Consider the following 19,658-nt stretch of genomic DNA (forward strand, 5'->3'; position numbering starts at 1 on the left):
GGCGGCGCCCAAGCCACTCCATCATTTAAGTGCTACCATTGCGTTTGATGGCGGCATTTGTAGAATGTAGCTAACACCCACTGTTTAGGGAGCATGCTCAGCCTGAGAGCCAGCTCCATACAGCCTTAACAGACATGTGACCTACAGTTACGTCACATGTCGTTAAGGAGTTAGAAAAATATTATACAAGGATTCTCAAAATTGGAGAGGGTATCAATTTTTTTTATTATTTTCAAGGTGAAAAGGATAATGTCATAAAAAAAATCTGATTTCCCATCTTCTATTGCTTTGTTTTTAGGTAAAAATGCATAATACCAAAATATAGTCCTATGTGTACACAGCAGAAGCATCAATATAACTGCTTCTTCACTGATGGATTTCCTAAAGGTTCTGTGTGATAACCTTATCCTGATGATGACACAATGGGGGTCATTTACTAAGGGCCCGATTCGCGTTTACCCGACGTGTTACCCGAATATTTCTGATTTGCGCCGATTTCCCCTGAATTGCCCCGGGATTTTGGCGCACACGATCGGATTGTGGCGCATCGGCACCGGCATGCATGCGACGGAGATCGTGGGGCGTGGCCGAATGAAAACCCGATGGATTCGGAAAAACCGACGCATTTAAAAAGAAAAATGTGTCGCGAAAATTGCACTTACCTTCACTCAGCCCGGCTCGGTGTATTCTGGTGCGTTCCGATGCTCTTCAGCGCAGCAGCGCCACCTGGTGGACGGCGGAGGAACTACCTTAATAAATCCCGGCCGGACCCGAATCCAGCGCAGAGAACGCGCCGCTGGATCGCGAATGGGCCGGGTCAGTAAATCTGCCCCAATGTTATTACCACCATCGTGTAAAATAATGGTCTGCAGTCACAAGGACCAGTCCTCTAATATGGTGTCATCACGAAGGGGTTGTGGTTGAAGGTTCAGGATCTTCTTGTTCTTTGCAGAGGTCATCAGATAGGGCATTTTTGAGTCTGAAGGGGATAGATCTCAGGAATCTATGTCTAAAATCTTTGCCCATAAAGACATAAATGATTGGGTTGATGCAACTGTTAAGACAAGCCAAGATGTTAGCAATAACATCTACTGTTCTCAATTGAACGTTGGCTCCATCAGACAAGGGTATTAGTGGCCAGATATAAAACGGAGCCCAACAGATGAAGAAACACAATATAACCGCGGTGATGATCCTGTAGGGTCTCTGAGATCTCTGGGGTCTATTACTTTTTCTAAGTTTGAGGAAAATGGTGACATAACTGGTGAAGATGATGAGGAAAGGGATCACAAACATTAGAACTAAGCTGATCAGAGGAATGGTCTTACCTGTATCACATCTACCAATATTATTGTCATCACATTTAATAATTAAGTAAGTCATTACTCCAGTCCAAAGTAAACCCAACACCCAAATGATTCCTACACTGATTCCCACTAGTTTACGTGTCCTATACACTTTAGTCCATAATAGCCACATGACCGATACCCAGCGATCAACACTCATGGCCGTCAAGAGGAGAACACTGACGCTCATGTTTACATACAACAGAATGCTATTAAAAAAGCAGAACATTGCTGAAGATGGTGATGATAGACACACATCATCGGAAGCCCAGTCCGCAATGTACAGAGGCATAGAAGTGCAGCACAGGAGGTCCGCGATGGCCAGGTGGAGGAACCACACGGCACTGATTGTCTTCTTCATCCTGAATCCGGCAATCCAGATGACTAATCCATTCCCGATAATCCCAAGAGCAAAAATAATGCTGGAAATTGTAATCGCAACGATCTTTAAAGTGTTGATCTTGTTTGATCCATGGTAATTAGTTGTGTAATTTGTCCCATAGTCTTCAGTTGTTAGCCTGAGAAGACATGGCAAGGTAAAATTTAGCATCTTGCAGATTGCATTGTTTCATAAATATCTCTTTTTTACACTGGGGTATATTTAGAGATCAGGGAAAACATCAAATTGAAATCAGATTTTAGTCCTTTGTCGCCTCATCCTATCCTAGAAAAAATGTTACATAGAAGATTATGGTTCCAAACGGAGCTGGACTTTTGTTTGTGGTCATATAACCGACAGGTACGAGTAATATGCCTATTGTACTATTTTGGCAGCCATAACATCTACTATAGGGCCAAAGGTGCCAAGAGGATCAAGTGACTCAGAGTCAGCACAAACTGTGAATGTTCTGCTTAAAGGAACTATGGGGCTCATTTACTTACCCGGTCCTGTCATCTTCCAGCGATTCACTAAGGTCATGCGCCCGATGTCCACCAGGTGTCACTGCTGCACCCACGGTCTGCCGAGGTCCGCCGGAGTTCACCATCCTATTCACATGTAAGTGTGTTTTTTTTTTTTAAATAGCGTGATTTTTCCGAAGCAGTCGGGTTTTCCGATGGCCACACCCCCCATTTTTCGTCGCATGCAAGCCGGCGCCAATGCTACACAATCCGATCGCGTGCACCAAAAACCCGGGGCAATTCGACGCAAAACAGTAAAATTCGGAAAACCCAGCGGAAAAACGTGACCCTTAGTAAATGTGCCCCTATATCTCAAAGATTAAGGGCAACAAACATTCACCATCCTGTAATATAGGACTGAGCCTGGATCATGATCTTGATAATGTCCTGGATAACAGATTGGGAAGTTTTTTGGCCAAAACCCTCGTGGCAGTTTCTCTTTTAGGATAAAACCCATATTAACCATTAGGGCAAAGCTTGACACATTGAACTTCATGTTAGTGGTAATAATGATGCATTTTTAAACTGATTTTGCCAAAAAGCTTACAATTATTTGCCTTTTTCTGAGAACAAATATTTTTAAAGTTCCAGTTGACATGAAATCTATACCATATGTTGATCCCATCCAATCCACACTGGCAAAAAAATCAAATGCTAGAAGTACATAAACCCAGTCTGCACCCACAAGAAATAAACAATGGGTGCAGACTAACATGTCTCCTAGGACAGTGTTTTTTAGGCAGGAGGGACATTACATGGAGTTTTGGCTGCCCCTTAAAACTTAAGAATGTATTAGCTCAAGTAAAAGCCAAATAGGAAACATTTTATCTTAGTTGTTTCATTAGGGAATTCCGTATCATAGAGCAAAAGAAAACTGTAACATCTGTTTGGCCTTCTGCGCCATCCTCTTTCCATAATGACTAATCATGCACTGATAAGGGCAATCAGACTGTTATCACTAGTCTGAACACTGGTTTACTCCTTTCTTAGCAGTCATGATTTTGATTTCCACCACAATCGTCTGTCTCCAGTGGACTTTGTTCTGGTTTGCAAACAGTTAAACCACTAGGATGAAAAGTATCTCTCCCCATTCACATTTCTGTCCTATATAGATGTCAGAGAACGGATCCAATGATCTTCTGGGCCTAGTCTCTGACAATTCTGACAATATTGTCTACAACTATGATTCATCTTAGAGCTTTGGGAGGGGGACCTTGAACTGAGTTTTATACCAATTGCTGGGACAATTGGAGCTACACCAGTTGAGACCAATTTGCTCCTTCTGAAAATTTCTGCAAAGTTTCAGTGAATTGAATCCTCGATGATTAGCTTCTCGAAATGTTATGAAACACATTTTGCACATGCTTGACCATAATTTAGTTCAACAACGGAGTCTTGTTAATTGTTTTATTTGAAGCAATTGTACCTAATGATTCTAAGTCTGAGAATCTGAGGCTATCCATAGGTGGTCCCTGGTTCTAAGGCAACTTTTCTGATAATTCTCTTCATTCCTCAGTCTGAAATATTGGGGCACATTTACTAAGGGTCCGAATTGCTTTTCCCGCTGGGTTTCCCGAATTTTTCCGATTTGCGCCAAATTGCCATTGAATTTTAGCGCACGTGATCGGATTGTGCCGCATTGGCTTTCAGGCGACAGAAATCGGGGGCGTGGCTGTCGGAAAACCCGACGGATTCTGAAAAACCGCTAAATGTAAAAAAACGATTGTGTCGCAAAATCAATCGCTCACATGCACCGGGAATAGGTTGGTGAACTCCAGCGGACCTCAGCGCAGCAGCAGCACCTGGTGGACATCGGGCGCACGAACTCAGTGAATCGCCAGAAGACCCGAATCCTCGTCGGAGAATGCGCCGCTGGATCGCGACAGGACCGAGTAAGTAAATGACCCCCATTGTGTGTCGCATCTGGTCGTGGCTGGTTTCCAATATAATTGTATTTTTCTACTTTCAGGTTTTGACCCCAAGCAATGCTCACTGTCTTTAGTAGTTTAGAAATGGCTCTGTTATCTGTATGTTTTACAACTATAAGCTTGCATAGGTCTTGAGAAAGCTCACTGGTTTTACCCATCATGAGATGTTTCTTTTGAGACACCTTTTGATAGGCCAAGAGTTGAACCAGCTGATTGTAACATTTTAACCCTCTGTCTGTAATGTACAGATGAGAATACACTGATATTGTCATTTTGTTTCACTCTGTCCTTACTAGTCTAATATTCTATGTTAATAACTTGTTAGCAACCTTGATTGAATTTCAGCATATACTTGTGTCTCCTGCAAACTCTGTTCGACAGTTAATCTAATCTTCCATTCCATTGCTGTTTAATGTCAGATTACTGATTCTAACACCATATGGGATGGTACTGTGGATTATCATATCTGGTCTGATGGATAAATACTTGTTGACTACTAATGTCTTGTACTTAGTAAGGTATCTGTGTCATTCCGTATTCTAGAATCGTTGACATTTTGCCTGTATGCTTGTATGCCTAGCGGTTTTGTCTTCTTGACCCGTATTGGGCAAATCTCTCTCTCTGTGTTGTTGGTAGGTCTGAGAGCTTATGAAATTCTCAAGGGCAGATTTCAGATGCCATGAAATTTTTGCAGTGCCTCTGAGACATCCTATTCTTGAATGTGGCGACTTCCTAAAAATGGCAATAAATTGCTGAAGGGCAGACTGTATAGTTCTAAATATATACAATTAGTAATAAGTAGTATATTTTGGTTACAATTCTATATATGCATGGGCATAAATACAATTGATGAGCCCTGGCACAAAACCTTTTTTATAAAATTAAAAAAATATGTTTTTAGATATAATATTAAAGGGCTACTCCCCCGTACATTCACATTTAATTTTAAATCTGCCATGGCTGATAATTTCCCATAAATGTAGCCATGTTGTCCCTCATAAACAAGAGAACTGTCCTTGAATATGACCTCCACATGCAGTGGTGGCCACACATGAACTATTTAATTCTTCTTAGCACCTGGATTCAGTGTTTGTTTCCATAGGTCGACTATGAGATGTAACTTCTGTATAAACGTACCGATAATAGTGATCGAAAAATGCAGTAAACGTAGGGAACGGCAGGTTGAAGTCTTCAAGATCCGTTCTGAAAGAGTCCATAAACAATAAATTATATGTTTGACTACTTTAAAAAAAAGCAAATGATCATGTGATTTAACTGGGATGACTGTGCAGTACAGGGAGAGTATATTGGATTTTGGACATTTGGTTTCTATCTATCAATTATATATATATATATCTGTCAAGAGAAACAGGTGGGTATCAAGGAGGATATGCCATAATCATAGCGAACCATACAATACAGATATTATAGCAAATTATTTGACCGGTACACAGAATGACAAAAGGATTAAAGATTAAAGATTTTTTTCATATGTTTTGGTGTAGTTGATACAGTGCAGCATTTTAAGAGGCACTAATATCATTTTGGCCTCTTGAAGTAACTTGAAAGTTAAGCAGCTCCCTTAACCCTTTAACGACTTGGACTTTTTAAGTTTTTTCCCTTCCATTTTTCACTCCCCACCTTCAAAAATCTATAACTTTTTTATTTTTCCCCATAAAGAGCTCTGTTATGGCTTATTTTCTGCGTAACAAATTGCACTTCGTAGTGACGGTATTTAATATTCCATGGCGCGTACTGGGAAGCGGGAAAAAAAATTCCAAATGCAGTGAAAATGGTGAAAAAACACATATGCGACCTTGGATTTTACAGCTTTCACTGTGTGCCCCAAATGACAGGTCTACTTTATTCTTTGGGTTACTACGATTACGTGGATACCAAATCATTATAGGTTTTATAATGTTTTCATACATTTAAAAAAATTAAAACCTCCTGTACAAATTTTATTTTTTTTTGATTTTGCCATCTTCTGGCGGCAATAACTTTTTCATACTTTGGTGTACGGAGCTCTAGGTGGTGTCATTTTTTGCGACTTTTGATGGCGTTTTCATTGCTATCATTTTTAGGACTGTGCGACCTTATGATCACTTTTTATATTTTCCAAAATGGCAAAAAAATTTCATTTTTGACTTTGGACGCTATTTTCCGTTACGGGGTTAAACACAGTGAAAAAACGTTTTTATATTTTGATAGATCGGACATTTTCGGACGCGGCGATAGCTAATGTGTTTATTATTTTTACTGTTTATTAATATTAATATCAAGTCTAGGGAAAGGGGGTGATTTGAATTTTTAGGTTTTTTTATTATAAATTTTTTTTTTTACTTTTTTTAACTTTTACTTTAACTATTTTTCAGACTCCCTAGGGTACTTTAACCCTAGGTTGTCTGATCTATCATACCATATACTACCATACTGCAATATGGCAGTATATGGGGATTTTACTCCTCATTCATTAAAATGTGCTGATAGCACATTGTAATGAATGGGTTAAAACGAGACAGCATCGGGCCTTTGTGAGACCCGAAGCTGTCATGGCAACGGATCAACTCTCCCCGTGACGTCATCGGGGAGCGACGATCCGCTGCAAGATGGCGGCGCCATCTTTTTGAAGTCTTTGGCAGCATTGCCGGCGGCGATCGCCGTGAAAGCACCCGCGATTGGTGCTAGCACCGATCGCAGGTGTTACCGGTAAGCCTTTGCTGCAATATGCAGCAAAGACTTACCGGCTATGGAGAGGGCTCAGCCCGTGAGCCCTCTCCATGCACCGGGACCCGGCGCGTCGGGAAGGGGTTAAAACATAAAATTGGGGTTTTTCCTGAAAATGTGGAAAATTGCACCCGAAGTTCTAAGCCTCGTGAAATCCTAAAAAAATTAAGGGAAAATCTGCAGATTTTTAACTGCAGCGCTTGTTCTGTCTCCTGGTCTTGTGGGTGCCAGACCCATCAAATTCGGTATGGACCCAAACCAAAATATTTATTTTTATTATACATAAGAGATAACCTAATTCTGTTATCCAAAAACAATTAATATTTGTTACATGCAACATATCTCAAAATTACAAATTTCCAAGTCATATACAACCTATTATTCAACCTTAAAATGGATAATCCTATGATTACTGGTTATTGACCCTCTTTTTGTGTTCTTATGAATCTTAGCCCAATTATCCTGTGGAAGTGGATAACCCTATTACTCCTTCCCATTTATTTTTAAACTTAACCCCCTTCAAACTTGACAAACTCGCCACCACATATTTATATATCTTAGAAACCAATTACCTATTATTCCCTGCAGTGTTAAATAACTTTAAACAATTGTGTGATTCTATCTGAACATTTGAAGTGTGTAGATCATCTTTTAAAGCGTTTGTTAATTGAAGATATTGGGGCAGATTTACTTACCCGGTCCATTCGCGCGTTCTCTGCGTTGGATTCGGGTCTGGCCGGGATTTATTAAGGTACTTCCTCCGACGTCCACCAGGTGGCGCTGCTGCACTGAAGAGCATCGGAATGCACTGGAATACACCGAGCTGGGCTGAGTGAAGGTAAGTGCAATTTTTGCGACCCTTTTTTTTTTTTTAAATGCGGCGGTTTTTCCAAATCCATTGGCTTTTCGTTCGGCCACGCCCCCCGATTTCCGTGCCGGTGCCGATGCGCCCCAATACGATCGCGTGCGGCAAAATCCCGGGGCAATTCACGGAAAATCGGCGCAAATCGGAAATATTCGGGTAACACGTCGGGAAAACGCGAATCAAGCCCTTAGTAAATGACCCCCATTGAATCCAGTCTATCTATCTTAAACTGTACATCTCTTGGAGTGACATAAATGACCTTATCTTACCATCTGCCCATATTTGAGCTACATGTCTAATCCCTAATTTCCCCCAAAACACCTTGTCTGGTATCTGATCGGTCTCTGCCAAGCTAAGCTTAGACCAAATTCAGGTCTCCTTAATAAATCCTGTCACTCTGAAGATCTTTTTTACATGCCTTCCACAATCTTATTAGTGCATTGTATAAAGCCCATCTCTTACAGGGTTCTTCTTTCCCTAGATAGCTTTCCAAATTCAAAGATGGATCCCACCTTGCCCTGAGTACTTGCCACCAATTTCCGTAACCATTGTGTTTCTCTCCATTTTCCCAAATGTGCCATCTGCGTGGCAAGAAAATAGGGGAGCCCAAACCCTCCTTCTCCTACCGGGCTGTACAAAGAGTCCATTTTCATTCTAACTTTTTTACTCCGCCAAATTAAATAGTTCAAGGTGGATTCCATTAGCTTAAAATAAGCACCTTCTATCTATATTGGGGATGCTGACAGGGTGTATAATACTTGAGGTAACAGTACTATTTTTTTTAGCCCCAATTCTATGGATCTGGGAGAGTGGTAGTTTGCACCAGCAATTTATTTTTCCCCTTAACGTCCCTATTAGAGATGAGCGAGCACTAAAATGCTCGGGTACTCGTTATTCGAGACGAACTTTTCCCGATGCTCGAGTGCTCGTCTCGAATAACGAGCCCCATTGAAGTCAATGGGAGACTCAAGCATTTTTCAAGGGGACCAAGGCTCTGCACAGGGAAGCTTGGCCAAACACCTGGGAACCTCAGAAAAGGATGGAAACACCACGGAAATGGACAGGAAACAGCAGGGGCAGCATGCATGGATGCCTCTGAGGCTGCTTAATCGCACCATTATGCCAAAATTATGGGCAACAGCATGGCCATGACAGAGTGACAGAATGAAGCTAGATAGCATGTAAAACATCCAATAATTGACCCTGACACTATAGGGGACGGCATGCAGAGGCAGCGGCAGCAGCGGCAGGCTAGAGAGTGGCATGGCGACATACCCTAAATGGACTCAGGCTTCAAACCAATGGGTGGCAGAGAGGAACCAAAGGAGGTGAGCAAGAAGCGCTCAAATAATATCGGTACATGATAAAAGTTTGCCAGTATATTTTGTGGATTACACAGCAGGGTGGCGACAAAGTTAACATGGAAGCCATGAAAACAACCCAAAATTCTGCCTGACACAGCTCGTTTGATAAGGGGACCATGTATGGAGGCAGTGAACTAGTAGTAGATTAAAGGTGCTGCAGTTAAAACTATGTTAGTTGGATCTTGGCATGGAGCTGGCGCTCCGCTGCCAGGCGAGCTTTCGCCAATCCAAGCCCCTGTCTCTAGGCTACTCCCCAAACAGCACTTCTAAGAACCTTTTGTATAAGATCAAGTGTAGTAGCGTTCTTATAAGTTTGGGATATGGCGGGTGAGGGGAATGTAAACAGATGCGCAAGAAGCGCATGATGCGCATGGAGCTGGCGCTCCGCTGCCATTTGAGCTTTCGCCAATCCAAGCCCCTGTCTCTAGGCTACTCCCCAAACAGCACTTCTAAGAACCTTTTGTATAAGATCAAGTGTAGTAGCGTTCTTATAAGTTTGGGATATGGCGGGTGAGGGGAATGTAAACAGATGCGCAAGAAGCGCTGAAATAATATCGGTAAATGATAAAAGTTTGCAAGTATATTTTGTGGATTACACAGCAGGGTGGCGACAAAGTTAACAAGTTTGATGTGGAATGCCCTGTAATAGCTCTTGGGCGGTGTGCCTTTTATCGCCTAGGCTCAGCAGTTTGAGCACCGCCTGCTGTCGCTTAGCGACGGCACTGCTGCTGTGCCTAGAGCTACCGACTGATGGCGCCATGGCCACGGGTGGTAATTCATAGGAGGAGGAGGAGGTGGAAGAGGGGTGGGAGGAGGAGGAGGTATACTAGACCTTTGAGACCTGGACCGAGGTAGGCCCCGCAATTCTCTGCGTCGGCAGTATATGACCAGCCCCAGGGTCAGACTCGGTCCCAGCCTGCACCAAGTTAAGTGTAGTAGCGTTCTTATAAGTTTGGGATATGGCGGGTGAGGGGAATGTAAACAGATGCGCAAGAAGCGCATGATGCGCATGGAGCTGGCGCTCCGCTGCCAGGCGAGCTTTCGCCAATCCAAGCCCCTGTCTCTAGGCTACTCCCCAAACAGCACTTCTAAGAACCTTTTGTATAAGATCAAGTGTAGTAGCGTTCTTATAAGTTTAGGATATGGCGGGTGAGGGGAATGTAAACAGATGCGCAAGAAGCGCTGAAATAATATTCGTAAATGATAAAAGTTTGCCAGTATATTTTGTGGATAACACAGCAGGGTGGCGACAAAGTTAACAACTTTGATGTGGAATCCATGAAAACAACCCAAATTTCTGCCTGACACACCTCGTTTGATAAGGGGACGATGTATGGAGGCAGCTATATGGACGACTTTTGGAGGTAGCAATGGAGACAACGTGTGGAGGCTGCTATGGAGACAATTTAATTTGGATAGTGCCTGTATGTGGCAGTCCAAAAAAGTTTTCAAACCAGAGGAGCAGGTAGGTGGCCCTCCAGAAAAATGAAATAGATTGAGTGCCTGTATGTGGCAGTCCAAAAAAGTTTTCAAACCAGAGGAGCGGGTAGGTGGCCCTCCAGAAAAATGAAATAGATTGAGTGCCTGTATGTGGCAGTCCAAAAAAGTTTTCAAACCAGAGGAGCAGGTAGGTGGCCCTCCAGAAAAATTGAATAGATTGAGTGCCTGTATGTGGCAGTCCAAAAAAGTTTTCAAACCAGAGGAGCAGGAAGGTGGCCCTCCAGAAAAATTGAATAGATTGAGTGCCTGTATGTGGCAGTCCAAAAAACTTTTCAAACCAGAGGAGCAGGTAGGTGGCCCTCCAGTAAAATGGAATAGATTGAGTGCCTGTATGTGGCAGTCCAAAAAAGTTTTCAAACCAGAGGAGCAGGTAGGTGGCCCTCCAGAAAAATTGAATAGATTGAGTGCCTGTATGTGGCACTCCCAAAAATTGTTTAAAACAGAGGACCGGGTAGGTGGCCCTCCAGAAAAATTAAATGCATAAAGTACTATAGCTAGAGCCAGTGGGCCCTGTCAAAAAACAGCCAGTTTCCTCTGCTTTAGTGTACAAAGAGGAGGAGAAGGAGGAAAATGAGGAGGAGGAGGAGTGCATAAATTATTCAGGTTGAGCTTCCTTCACCTGGTGGAGATTGGAAATTATGAGAAATCCAGGCTTTATTCATCTTAAAAAGCGTCAGCCTGTCAGCGCTGTCAGTCGACAGGCGTGTACGCTTATCGGTGATGATGCCACCAGCTGCACTGAAAACCCGCTCGGACAACACGCTAGCGGCAGGGCAGGCAAGAACCTCCAAGGCGTACAGCGCCAGTTCGTGCCACATGTCCAGCTTTGAAACCCAGTAGTTGTAGGGAGCTGTGTGATCATTTAGGACGATGGTATGGTCAGCTACGTACTCCCTCACCATCTTTCTGTAAAGATCAGCCCTACTCTGCCGAGACTGGGGACAGGTGACAGTGTCTTGCTGGGGTGACATAAAGCTGGTAAAAGCCTTGTAAAGCGTACCCTTGCCAGTGCTGGACAAGCTGCCTGCTCGCCTACTCTCCCTCGCTACTTGTCCCCCAGAACTACGCACTCTGCCGCTAGCGCTGTCAGAAGGGAAATACTGTTTCAGCTTGTGCACCAGGGCCTGCTGGTATTCATGCATTCTCACACTCCTTTCCTCTCCAGGGATGAGAGTGGAAAGATTTTGCTTGTACCGTGGGTCCAGGAGAGTGAATACCCAGTAATCGGTGCTGGAATAAATTCTTTGAACGCGAGGGTCACGGGATAGGCAGCCTAGCATGAAATCTGCCATATGCGCCAGAGTACCAACACGTAAGAATTCACTCCCCTCACTGGCCTGACTGTCCATTTCCTCCTCCTCCAACTCCTCCAACTCCTCTTCTTCTGCCCATACACGCTGAACAGTGAAGGACTCAACAATGGTCCCCTCTTGTGTCTCACCAACATTCTCCTCCTCTTCCTCCTCATCCTCCTCCACCTCCACCTCCTCCGATATGCGCTGAGAAACAGACCTAAGGGTGCTTTGGCTATCAACAAGGGAATCTTCTTCCCCCGTCTCTTGTGACGAGCGCAAAGCTTCCGATTTCATGCTGATCAGAGAGTTTTTCAACAGGCCAAGCAGCGGGATGGTGAGGCTGATGATGGTGGCATCGCCACTGACCATCTGTGTTGACTCCTCAAAGTTACTCAGCACCTGACAGATATCAGACATCCACGTCCACTCCTCATTGTAGACTTGAGGAAGCTGACTGACCTGACTACCAGTTCTGGTGGAAGTTGACATCTGGCAGTCTACAATCGCTCTGCGCTGCTGGTAAACTCTGGATAACATGGTTAATGTTGAATTCCACCTCGTGGGCACGTCGCACAACAGTCGGTGAGCGGGCAGTTGGAGGCGGCGCTGCGCTGCCCTGAGAGTGGCAGCATCTGTGCTGGACTTCCTGAAATGCGCACAGATGCGGCGCACCTTCGTGAGCAAATCAGACAGATTGGGGTATGTCTTGAGGAAACGCTGAACTATCAGATTTAACACATGGGCCAGGCATGGCACATGTGTCAGTCTGCTGAGTTGCAGAGCCGCCACCAGGTTACGGCCGTTGTCACACACAAACATGCCTGGCTTCAGGTTCAGCGGTGCCAGCCACAGATCAGTCTGCGCCGTGATGCCCTGTAATAGCTCTTGGGCGGTGTGCCTTTTATCGCCTAGGCTCAGCAGTTTGAGCACCGCCTGCTGTCGCTTAGCGACGGCACTGCTGCTGTGCCTAGAGCTACCGACTGATGGCAGCATGGCCACGGATGGTAGTTCGGAGGAGGAGGTGGAGGAGGGGTGGGAGGAGGAGGAGGCATAGTAGGCCTGAAAGACCTGGACCGAGGTAGGCCCCGCAATCCTCGGCGTCGGCAGTATATGACCAGCCGCAGGGTCAGACTCGGTCCCAGCCTCCACCAAGTTAACCCAATGTGCCGTCAGTGATATATAGTGGCCCTGCCCGGCAGCACTCGTCCACGTGTCCGTGGTCAGGTGGACCTTGTCAGAAACGGCGTTGGTCAGCGCACGGATGATGTTGTCTGACACGTGCTGGTGCAGGGCTGGGACGGCACATCGGGAAAAGTAGTGGCGGCTGGGGACCGAATACCGAGGGGCGGCCGCCGCCATGAGGTTGCGAAAGGCCTCGGTCTCTACTAGCCTATAGGGCAGCATCTCCAGGCTAAGCAATCTGGAGATGTGGACATTAAGGGCTTGGGCGTGCGGGTGGGTTGCACTATATTTACGTTTCCGCTCCAGCGTCTGGGGTATAGAGAGCTGAACGCTGGTGGATGCTGTGGAGGATCGTGGAGGCGACGATGGGGTTTTTGTGCCAGGGTCCTGGGCAGGGGGCTGACTATCAGCTGACACAGGGGAAGGAGCAGAGGTGTGCACGGCCGGAGGTGAACGGGCTTGGTGCCACTGAGTGGGGTGTTTAGCATTCATATGCCTGCGCATACTGGTGGTAGTTAAGCTAGTAGTGGTGGAACCCCTGCTGATCCTGGTTTGGCAAAGGTTGCACACCACAGTCCGTCGGTCATCCGGTGTTTCCTTAAAGAACCTCCAGACTTCTGAAAATCTAGCCCTCGCCGCGGGAGCCCTCGCCACGGGAGCTTCACTACGTGACACATTTGGCGCTGATGCACCTGCTCTGGCCCTGCCTCTCCGTCTGGCCCCACCACTGCCTCTTCCAACCTTTTCTGGTCGAGGACTCTCCTCCGTCTCAGAAGCACTGTGTTCACCCGGCCTCTCAACCCAGCTTGGGTCTGTCACCTCATCATCCTCCGATCCCTCAGTCTGCTCCCCCCTCGGACTTCCTGCCCTGACAACAACTTCACCACTGTCTGACAACCGTGTCTCCTCATCGTCGGACACCTCTTTACACACTTCTTCCACTACGTCAAGAAGGTCATCATCACCCACAGACTGCGACTGGTGGAAAACCTGGGCATCGGAAAATTGCTCAGCAGCAACCGGACAAGTGGTTTGTGACTGTGGGAAGGGTCCAGAAAACAGTTCCTCAGAGTATGCCAGTTCAAATGGCAAATTTTCCTGGGAGGGGGCAGACTGGGGGTAGGAGGCTGAGGTGCAGGAGCTGGAGGAGTGCCGATTTCGGTGACATGGGTGGACTGCGTGGAAGACTGACTGGTGGACAAATTGCTCGAAGCATTGTCGGCAATCCACGACATCACATGTTCGCACTGTTCTGGCCTCAACAGTGCTCTACCACGAGTCCCAGTAACTTGAGACATGAACCTAGGGAGTGTAGCTCTGCGGCGTTCCCCTGCTCCCTCATCAGCAGGTGGTGTCTCACCCCGCCCAGGACCACGGCCTCTGACCCCTGCAGTAGTTGGACGCCCACGTCCCCGCCCTCGTCCTCTACCCCTAGCCCTCGGGTTAAACATTTTGAAAATGAAAGTTATAACTTTAATTTTTTTTTTACTTTTTTTTGTGTTTTTTTGTGTTTTTTAGTTTTTTTTTGTGTTTTTTAGTTTTTAAAACCAAACAATGCTATCCTATTGCTATGGCTATTTTCTAGCCAAGTATGAAAGCACACTGCTATGCCAGATGAGATGACGCTGAGTTATGAAAAAATAAACGTAAAATAAAAAGGAAATGGCAGACTGTGCCTAATTGAAATCCAACCCCTAATAAATTTTCCCACTTTGGTCTTTGCGATGGATATGTGCGTCACTAAGCGCTAAACACAGCGGTCGCAAGTCTCACTCCAAATTCCTGACAATTGGCTAGTATATGCACTGCAGCAAGGGCAGCCACCAGCAGATCAACCAGAAATAAAATATATATAACGCTATTGTAGGCGTAAGTAAGCCGTTTGGATTCTCCTTTGGCTATTTTCTAGCCAAGTATGAAAGCACACTGATGAGATGACGCTGAGTTATGAAAAAATAAACGTAAAATAAAAAGAAACTGCCAGACTGTGCCTAATTGAAATCCAACCCCTAATAAATTTTCCCACTTCAGTCTTTGCGATGGATATGTGCGTCACTAAGCGCTAAACACAGCGGTCGCAAGTCTCACTCCAAATTCCTGACAATTGGCTAGTATATGCACTGCAGCAAGGACAGCCACCAGCAGATCAACCAGAAATAAAATATATATAACGCTATTGTAGGCGTAAGTAAGCCGTTTGGATTCTCCTTTGGCTATTTTCTAGCCAAGTATGAAAGCACACTGATGAGATGACGCTGAGTTATGAAAAAATAAACGTAAAATAAAAAGGAAATGGCAGACTGTGCCTAATTGAAATCAAACCCCTAATAAATTTTCCCACTTTGGTGTTTGAGGTGGATATGTGTGTCACTAAGAGCTAAACACAACGGTAGCAAGTCCCCCTGCAAATTCCTCACAATATGGTACTAGCTGCACTACTAGTGCCAGCAAGCCCAGCCACAAGCAAACAAAAAAAAAAAAGTATAACGTTATTGTAGCCCTAAGAAGGGCTGTTGGGTTCTTGTTGAATCACTCCTGCCTAACACTATTATAATAGAACACCCTAACGCTTTCCCTGACCAGCAGCAGCTCTCTCCCTAGCGGCATCCAGACACAGAATGATCCGAGCAGCGCGGGCAGCGGCTAGTCTATCCCAGGGTCACCTGATCTGGCCAGCCAACCACTGCTATCGACGTTTAAGGGTACCACGTCATGCTGGGTGGAGTGCAGAGTCTCCTGGCTTGTGATTGGCTCTGTTTCTGGCCGCCAAAAAGCAACGAGCAACGAGCAGTTTCGAGTACGCTAATGCTCGAACGAGCATCAAGCTCGGACGAGTATGTTCGCTCATCTCTAGTCCCTATCAATGGTTGCAGGTTCATCTTATAGAATTCTGAAACATTTCCGAAGACCTCAATTCCCAGGTATCTACATTTTTCCATACACAATATATCAAAACTTTTTTCAGCCCATTCATTAAATTCCGAAACTAGAGGCAACAGAATGTATTTGCACAAATTTCTTTCTAATCCAGAGAAGGAGCCAAATTCCTCCACCACTTGAATAGCAAGTGGGATAGGAACTGGTGAGTTGCAAAGCTTTAACACCAGATCATCTGCTTATAGACAAATTTTATCTAGAGGATCCCCACATCCACCCTGAATGCCACCCTCATTCCTAATTTTCACAGCCAATGGTTCTATATAAATGGCAAAAAGGAGGGGTGACGGAGGACATCCTTGTCTAGTGCCACGTAATAGGGAGAATATCTCTTATTCTCTCTCCACTGCCCTATCCCTGGCTACCAGGGCGCTATAATAATATAATAATCTTTATTTGTATAGCGCCATCAAATTCTGTAGCGCTTTACAAATCATACATTATACATAATGAATTAATGTCCCCCATCTTAATGACAGAGTACATCCTCTGGATGCAGTTCCCTGTACACCTCCCTGGAATAAAACCATTTTAATGTATTATATCTTTAATAACCTTTTGCAATCTCAGTGCCAGTACCTTTGCCAAAATCTTGACATTGTGTTTAATAATGAAATAGGGGGAAAGGAGGCTGTATTCAGAGGATCCTTACCCTGCTTTGGGATCAGTACAATACCCGCCTCTGCCATTGAGCCCGAGACACTACCACTACTGAATAATTCCCTAAAGACTATCAGTAGCCTAGGAAGAAAAATTTTATAGTATTTCTTGTAAAAATGGAATTCCATCGGGTCCTGTGGAAGAGTCTTTCCCAAAGGAAAAAAGGGCTACTGTCAAGATCAGTGGATCCTCTGGACCACCGCGGGAGATGTAACTAGCCAACACCCGGAACCGGAGCCTAGCGGCACCTGGTATTCACCAGAGCCCGCCGCAAAGCGGGTTGGACTTGCTGCGGCAGGATACCACTAGGTCATTCCCAGGTGTGACTAGCCCACGGTGGCAGCCGAGGTCGAGGTACCTTAGCGGATGACAATCTCGTAGACCGGTCCAGGCACAGGGTCAAGGCAGGCGGCAGAGATGCAAGGTGAGGTCCAATCCGGGGTCAGCAACAGGAGGTCCAGGCAGAAGGGGACGGGAACACAGGCACAGGAACACAGCAACACGGAGGAACACGGGAAACACAGGACTTGGGAGCGGAGACACACAGGAACGCAGGAATACACAGGAACACAGGAATACACAGGAACGCAGGAATACACAGGAACGCAGGAATACACAGGAACGCAGGAATACACAGGAACGCAGGAATACTCGTTTGGAAGCTTTCTCTAAGGCTATGAGGCGCAAAGATCCGGCAAGGGTCACAGGAAGGGGAAGAAACTTATAGCAGGCCAGCGCCAATTATTGGCGTGCTGGCCCTTTAAATCTAAGAGTGACGGCGCGCGCGCCCTAGGAGACGGGGACGCGCGCGCTGAGCTGCGGGAGCCATGGAGGACATCGCGGGAGCCAGGGAAGGTGAGCGGGACCCGGGACCGGGGGCAGCAGCAGGAACACGGGTGCGCCCGCGATCCGAGGCAGCGATTGCGGGAGCACCCGTGACAGCTACCTTCAATTCTTCCAGTATTTTTCGGGGTAAGCCTGGCACACTGAATATTATGCAAATACTCCAAAATCTCACTTTTGGTGGTTCGGATGTTAGATTGATATTATTCCTCATAGAAGGGGCTAAGAATCTGTAAAATCTCAGCTGGATCTCTAGTTACTTTACCGTCTTTCCCCCTAAGTGCCAAAATAGTACTGTGATTCTCTTGATTCTGTATCATCATTGATAAAGTTTTACTAGCTTTCCTTCTGCGCCGCGAAAAAGGACTAGTGCTGAGACTTCTGTACCAGAAAATTATTAAGAGCTTCCCTACTGCTTAAGGCTCTATACTTATAAATTTCTGATGGAAACCTCAACAGTTCTTGTTCCGCTCTCCACACTTACCATTTAAGGTTCTGCTCCTTTTGGCTTATACTAAATCCTTGCTGGTTTAATATATTTAGAATTTATCCCCTTTATATGCTTATAAACTTATAAACATCCCAAACCATCAACATATCCGTTGACCCCATGTTTTTATTCCAAAACCATTGAGTTTCCCTGTCTCAAGTTGGGCATCTAAGATCGTGATACAGCATGGGTTCAAGTTGAATCGCCTATAGCTCACTCCTGGACTTTTAAGAATGATCATGACTAATGCGCGGTCTGAGACCACAATTTCTTCATACACTATTTTTCTGATTAACGCCATAAAATGCTTTGTGAATTGAACATAAGTCGATTCTAGAAAGTGATTGGCTTTACTCATACAAGAAAATGCTTTCTTATTTCCATAAAGTGCGCATAAAGTTCACATAAATGATCTAGTTTACCCCGCTCACCTGGACCAAGCTGCGGCCCACGAGATAAATTAAAACTGTCTTCAGCTTCGTCCATTACCAAATTAAAATCTCCCATGACCATCAATGGGGCATCATCAATTTTATCCAAAAACGTTAGTGAATATACAAAAGCCAGAGTGGCCTTTTAAGAGTCCATGTAAAAAGTTAAACCTTCCAGCATTGTCAATTTGATACTTTTCTGTCTTAAAGTCGATAATCCTATGTATAAGGACCAATGTTTCACTTGAAAATATGTTACCAAAGGCATGAAACTCCTCTCCTATCCAATTCTTCCTGAACCAAATAACATGTTCTTCCGTCAGGTGGGTTTCTATCAAACAGACAATGGCTGGTAGGTGTTTGTTAATAATATCAAATATCTGGCAACATTATAACTTTTTGCTGGACCCCCTTATAATCCATATCCTTATATTCTTAAAAATAAGTTCAACACATGTCCCGATCCACCAGTGCCTGTTCACTGACTGCAAGAGAAGATTCACAAAAGATGAATAATAAGACTACAATACACAGAGAGATTCCACAATGCAGATAAGAAAACAAAGTAAAGAATAATTCAAACATACAAGTTAAAGTAATCCAGATAATCCGTTGGATCCGGTAAGGTCAGGTTATCATCTTCAGGATCCATTGTCAAAGATTTCCTAAAAAAAAAAAAGAAATAACATTTTTGTATCAAACATTGTATATAAAAATAGATTATTATTTAAATGAACCATGGTGCAGGGAGGGTTTACATTATTTAGGAAATTTAGTTGTAAAATATCTATCTAGAGGAAGGGAACAGGAAGGTATCGAAACCGGGGTAAATGCTCCACAAACTGTATGGCCAGGATGGCCTGGTGTTATCTGAAACTCCATCTATGGAATAATATCTGCTGCTACAGTCTTTTTCCATTTAAAGGGGCTGTCTAGAACTCTCTTTTTTTGTGAACCATAAAGACTCTCCTACCTCTGTCCACTACTCTCGTGCAGTGATTCTCCTCCCATCACCTTTGAGCAATCACATCACATCAGAGACTTCAAAATCCTCCTTTAGCCAGTGACATCCTCATTAGATCTTTATCTTTCGGACCCCACAACCTCATATTTAGATTTTTGATCATTGATCGTTAGATGCACCTTTGACTTTTTTCTCAAAGGTCCTATAGCAGGTCCTATAGCTTTTG

The 19,658-nt window shown here is 44.7% G+C and overlaps 2 protein-coding genes across 3 annotated transcripts in view; one reads left to right on the top strand and one right to left on the bottom strand.

The window, feature by feature from the left end:
* The window catches only part of LOC140134567 (myeloid cell surface antigen CD33-like), a 336,522-nt gene that overhangs the window by 82,307 nt on the left and 234,557 nt on the right, over positions 1 to 19,658 (top strand). The gene's annotated exons all lie outside the window — the stretch shown is intronic.
* LOC140065378 (C3a anaphylatoxin chemotactic receptor-like) lies at positions 840 to 19,129 on the bottom strand. Its single transcript, XM_072112976.1, has 3 exons — positions 19,056 to 19,129; positions 5,312 to 5,377; positions 840 to 1,864 (listed from the first exon to the last, which is right to left on the bottom strand). Exons 1-3 carry the CDS (start codon positions 19,118 to 19,120, stop codon positions 904 to 906), a joined length of 1,092 nt encoding a protein of 363 aa, XP_071969077.1. The 5' UTR covers positions 19,121 to 19,129; the 3' UTR covers positions 840 to 903.

Source organism: Engystomops pustulosus, chromosome 6, assembly GCF_040894005.1.
Source record: "Engystomops pustulosus chromosome 6, aEngPut4.maternal, whole genome shotgun sequence".
NCBI lineage: Eukaryota > Metazoa > Chordata > Amphibia > Anura > Leptodactylidae > Engystomops > Engystomops pustulosus.

What these genes read in the sequence shown, in the direction of transcription:
- LOC140065378 (XM_072112976.1), bottom strand. Translation starts at nt 19,120, where the DNA reads ATGGATCCTGAAGATGATAACCTGACCTTACCGGATCCAACGGATTAT. An exon ending in TATCTGGATTACTTTAACTT is followed by an intron (nt 5,378 to 19,055) that starts GTATGTTTGAAT and finishes GGACTCTTTCAG; the next exon opens with AACGGATCTTGAAGACTTCA. An exon ending in TTTTTCGATCACTATTATCG is followed by an intron (nt 1,865 to 5,311) that starts GTACGTTTATAC and finishes ATGTCTTCTCAG; the next exon opens with GCTAACAACTGAAGACTATG.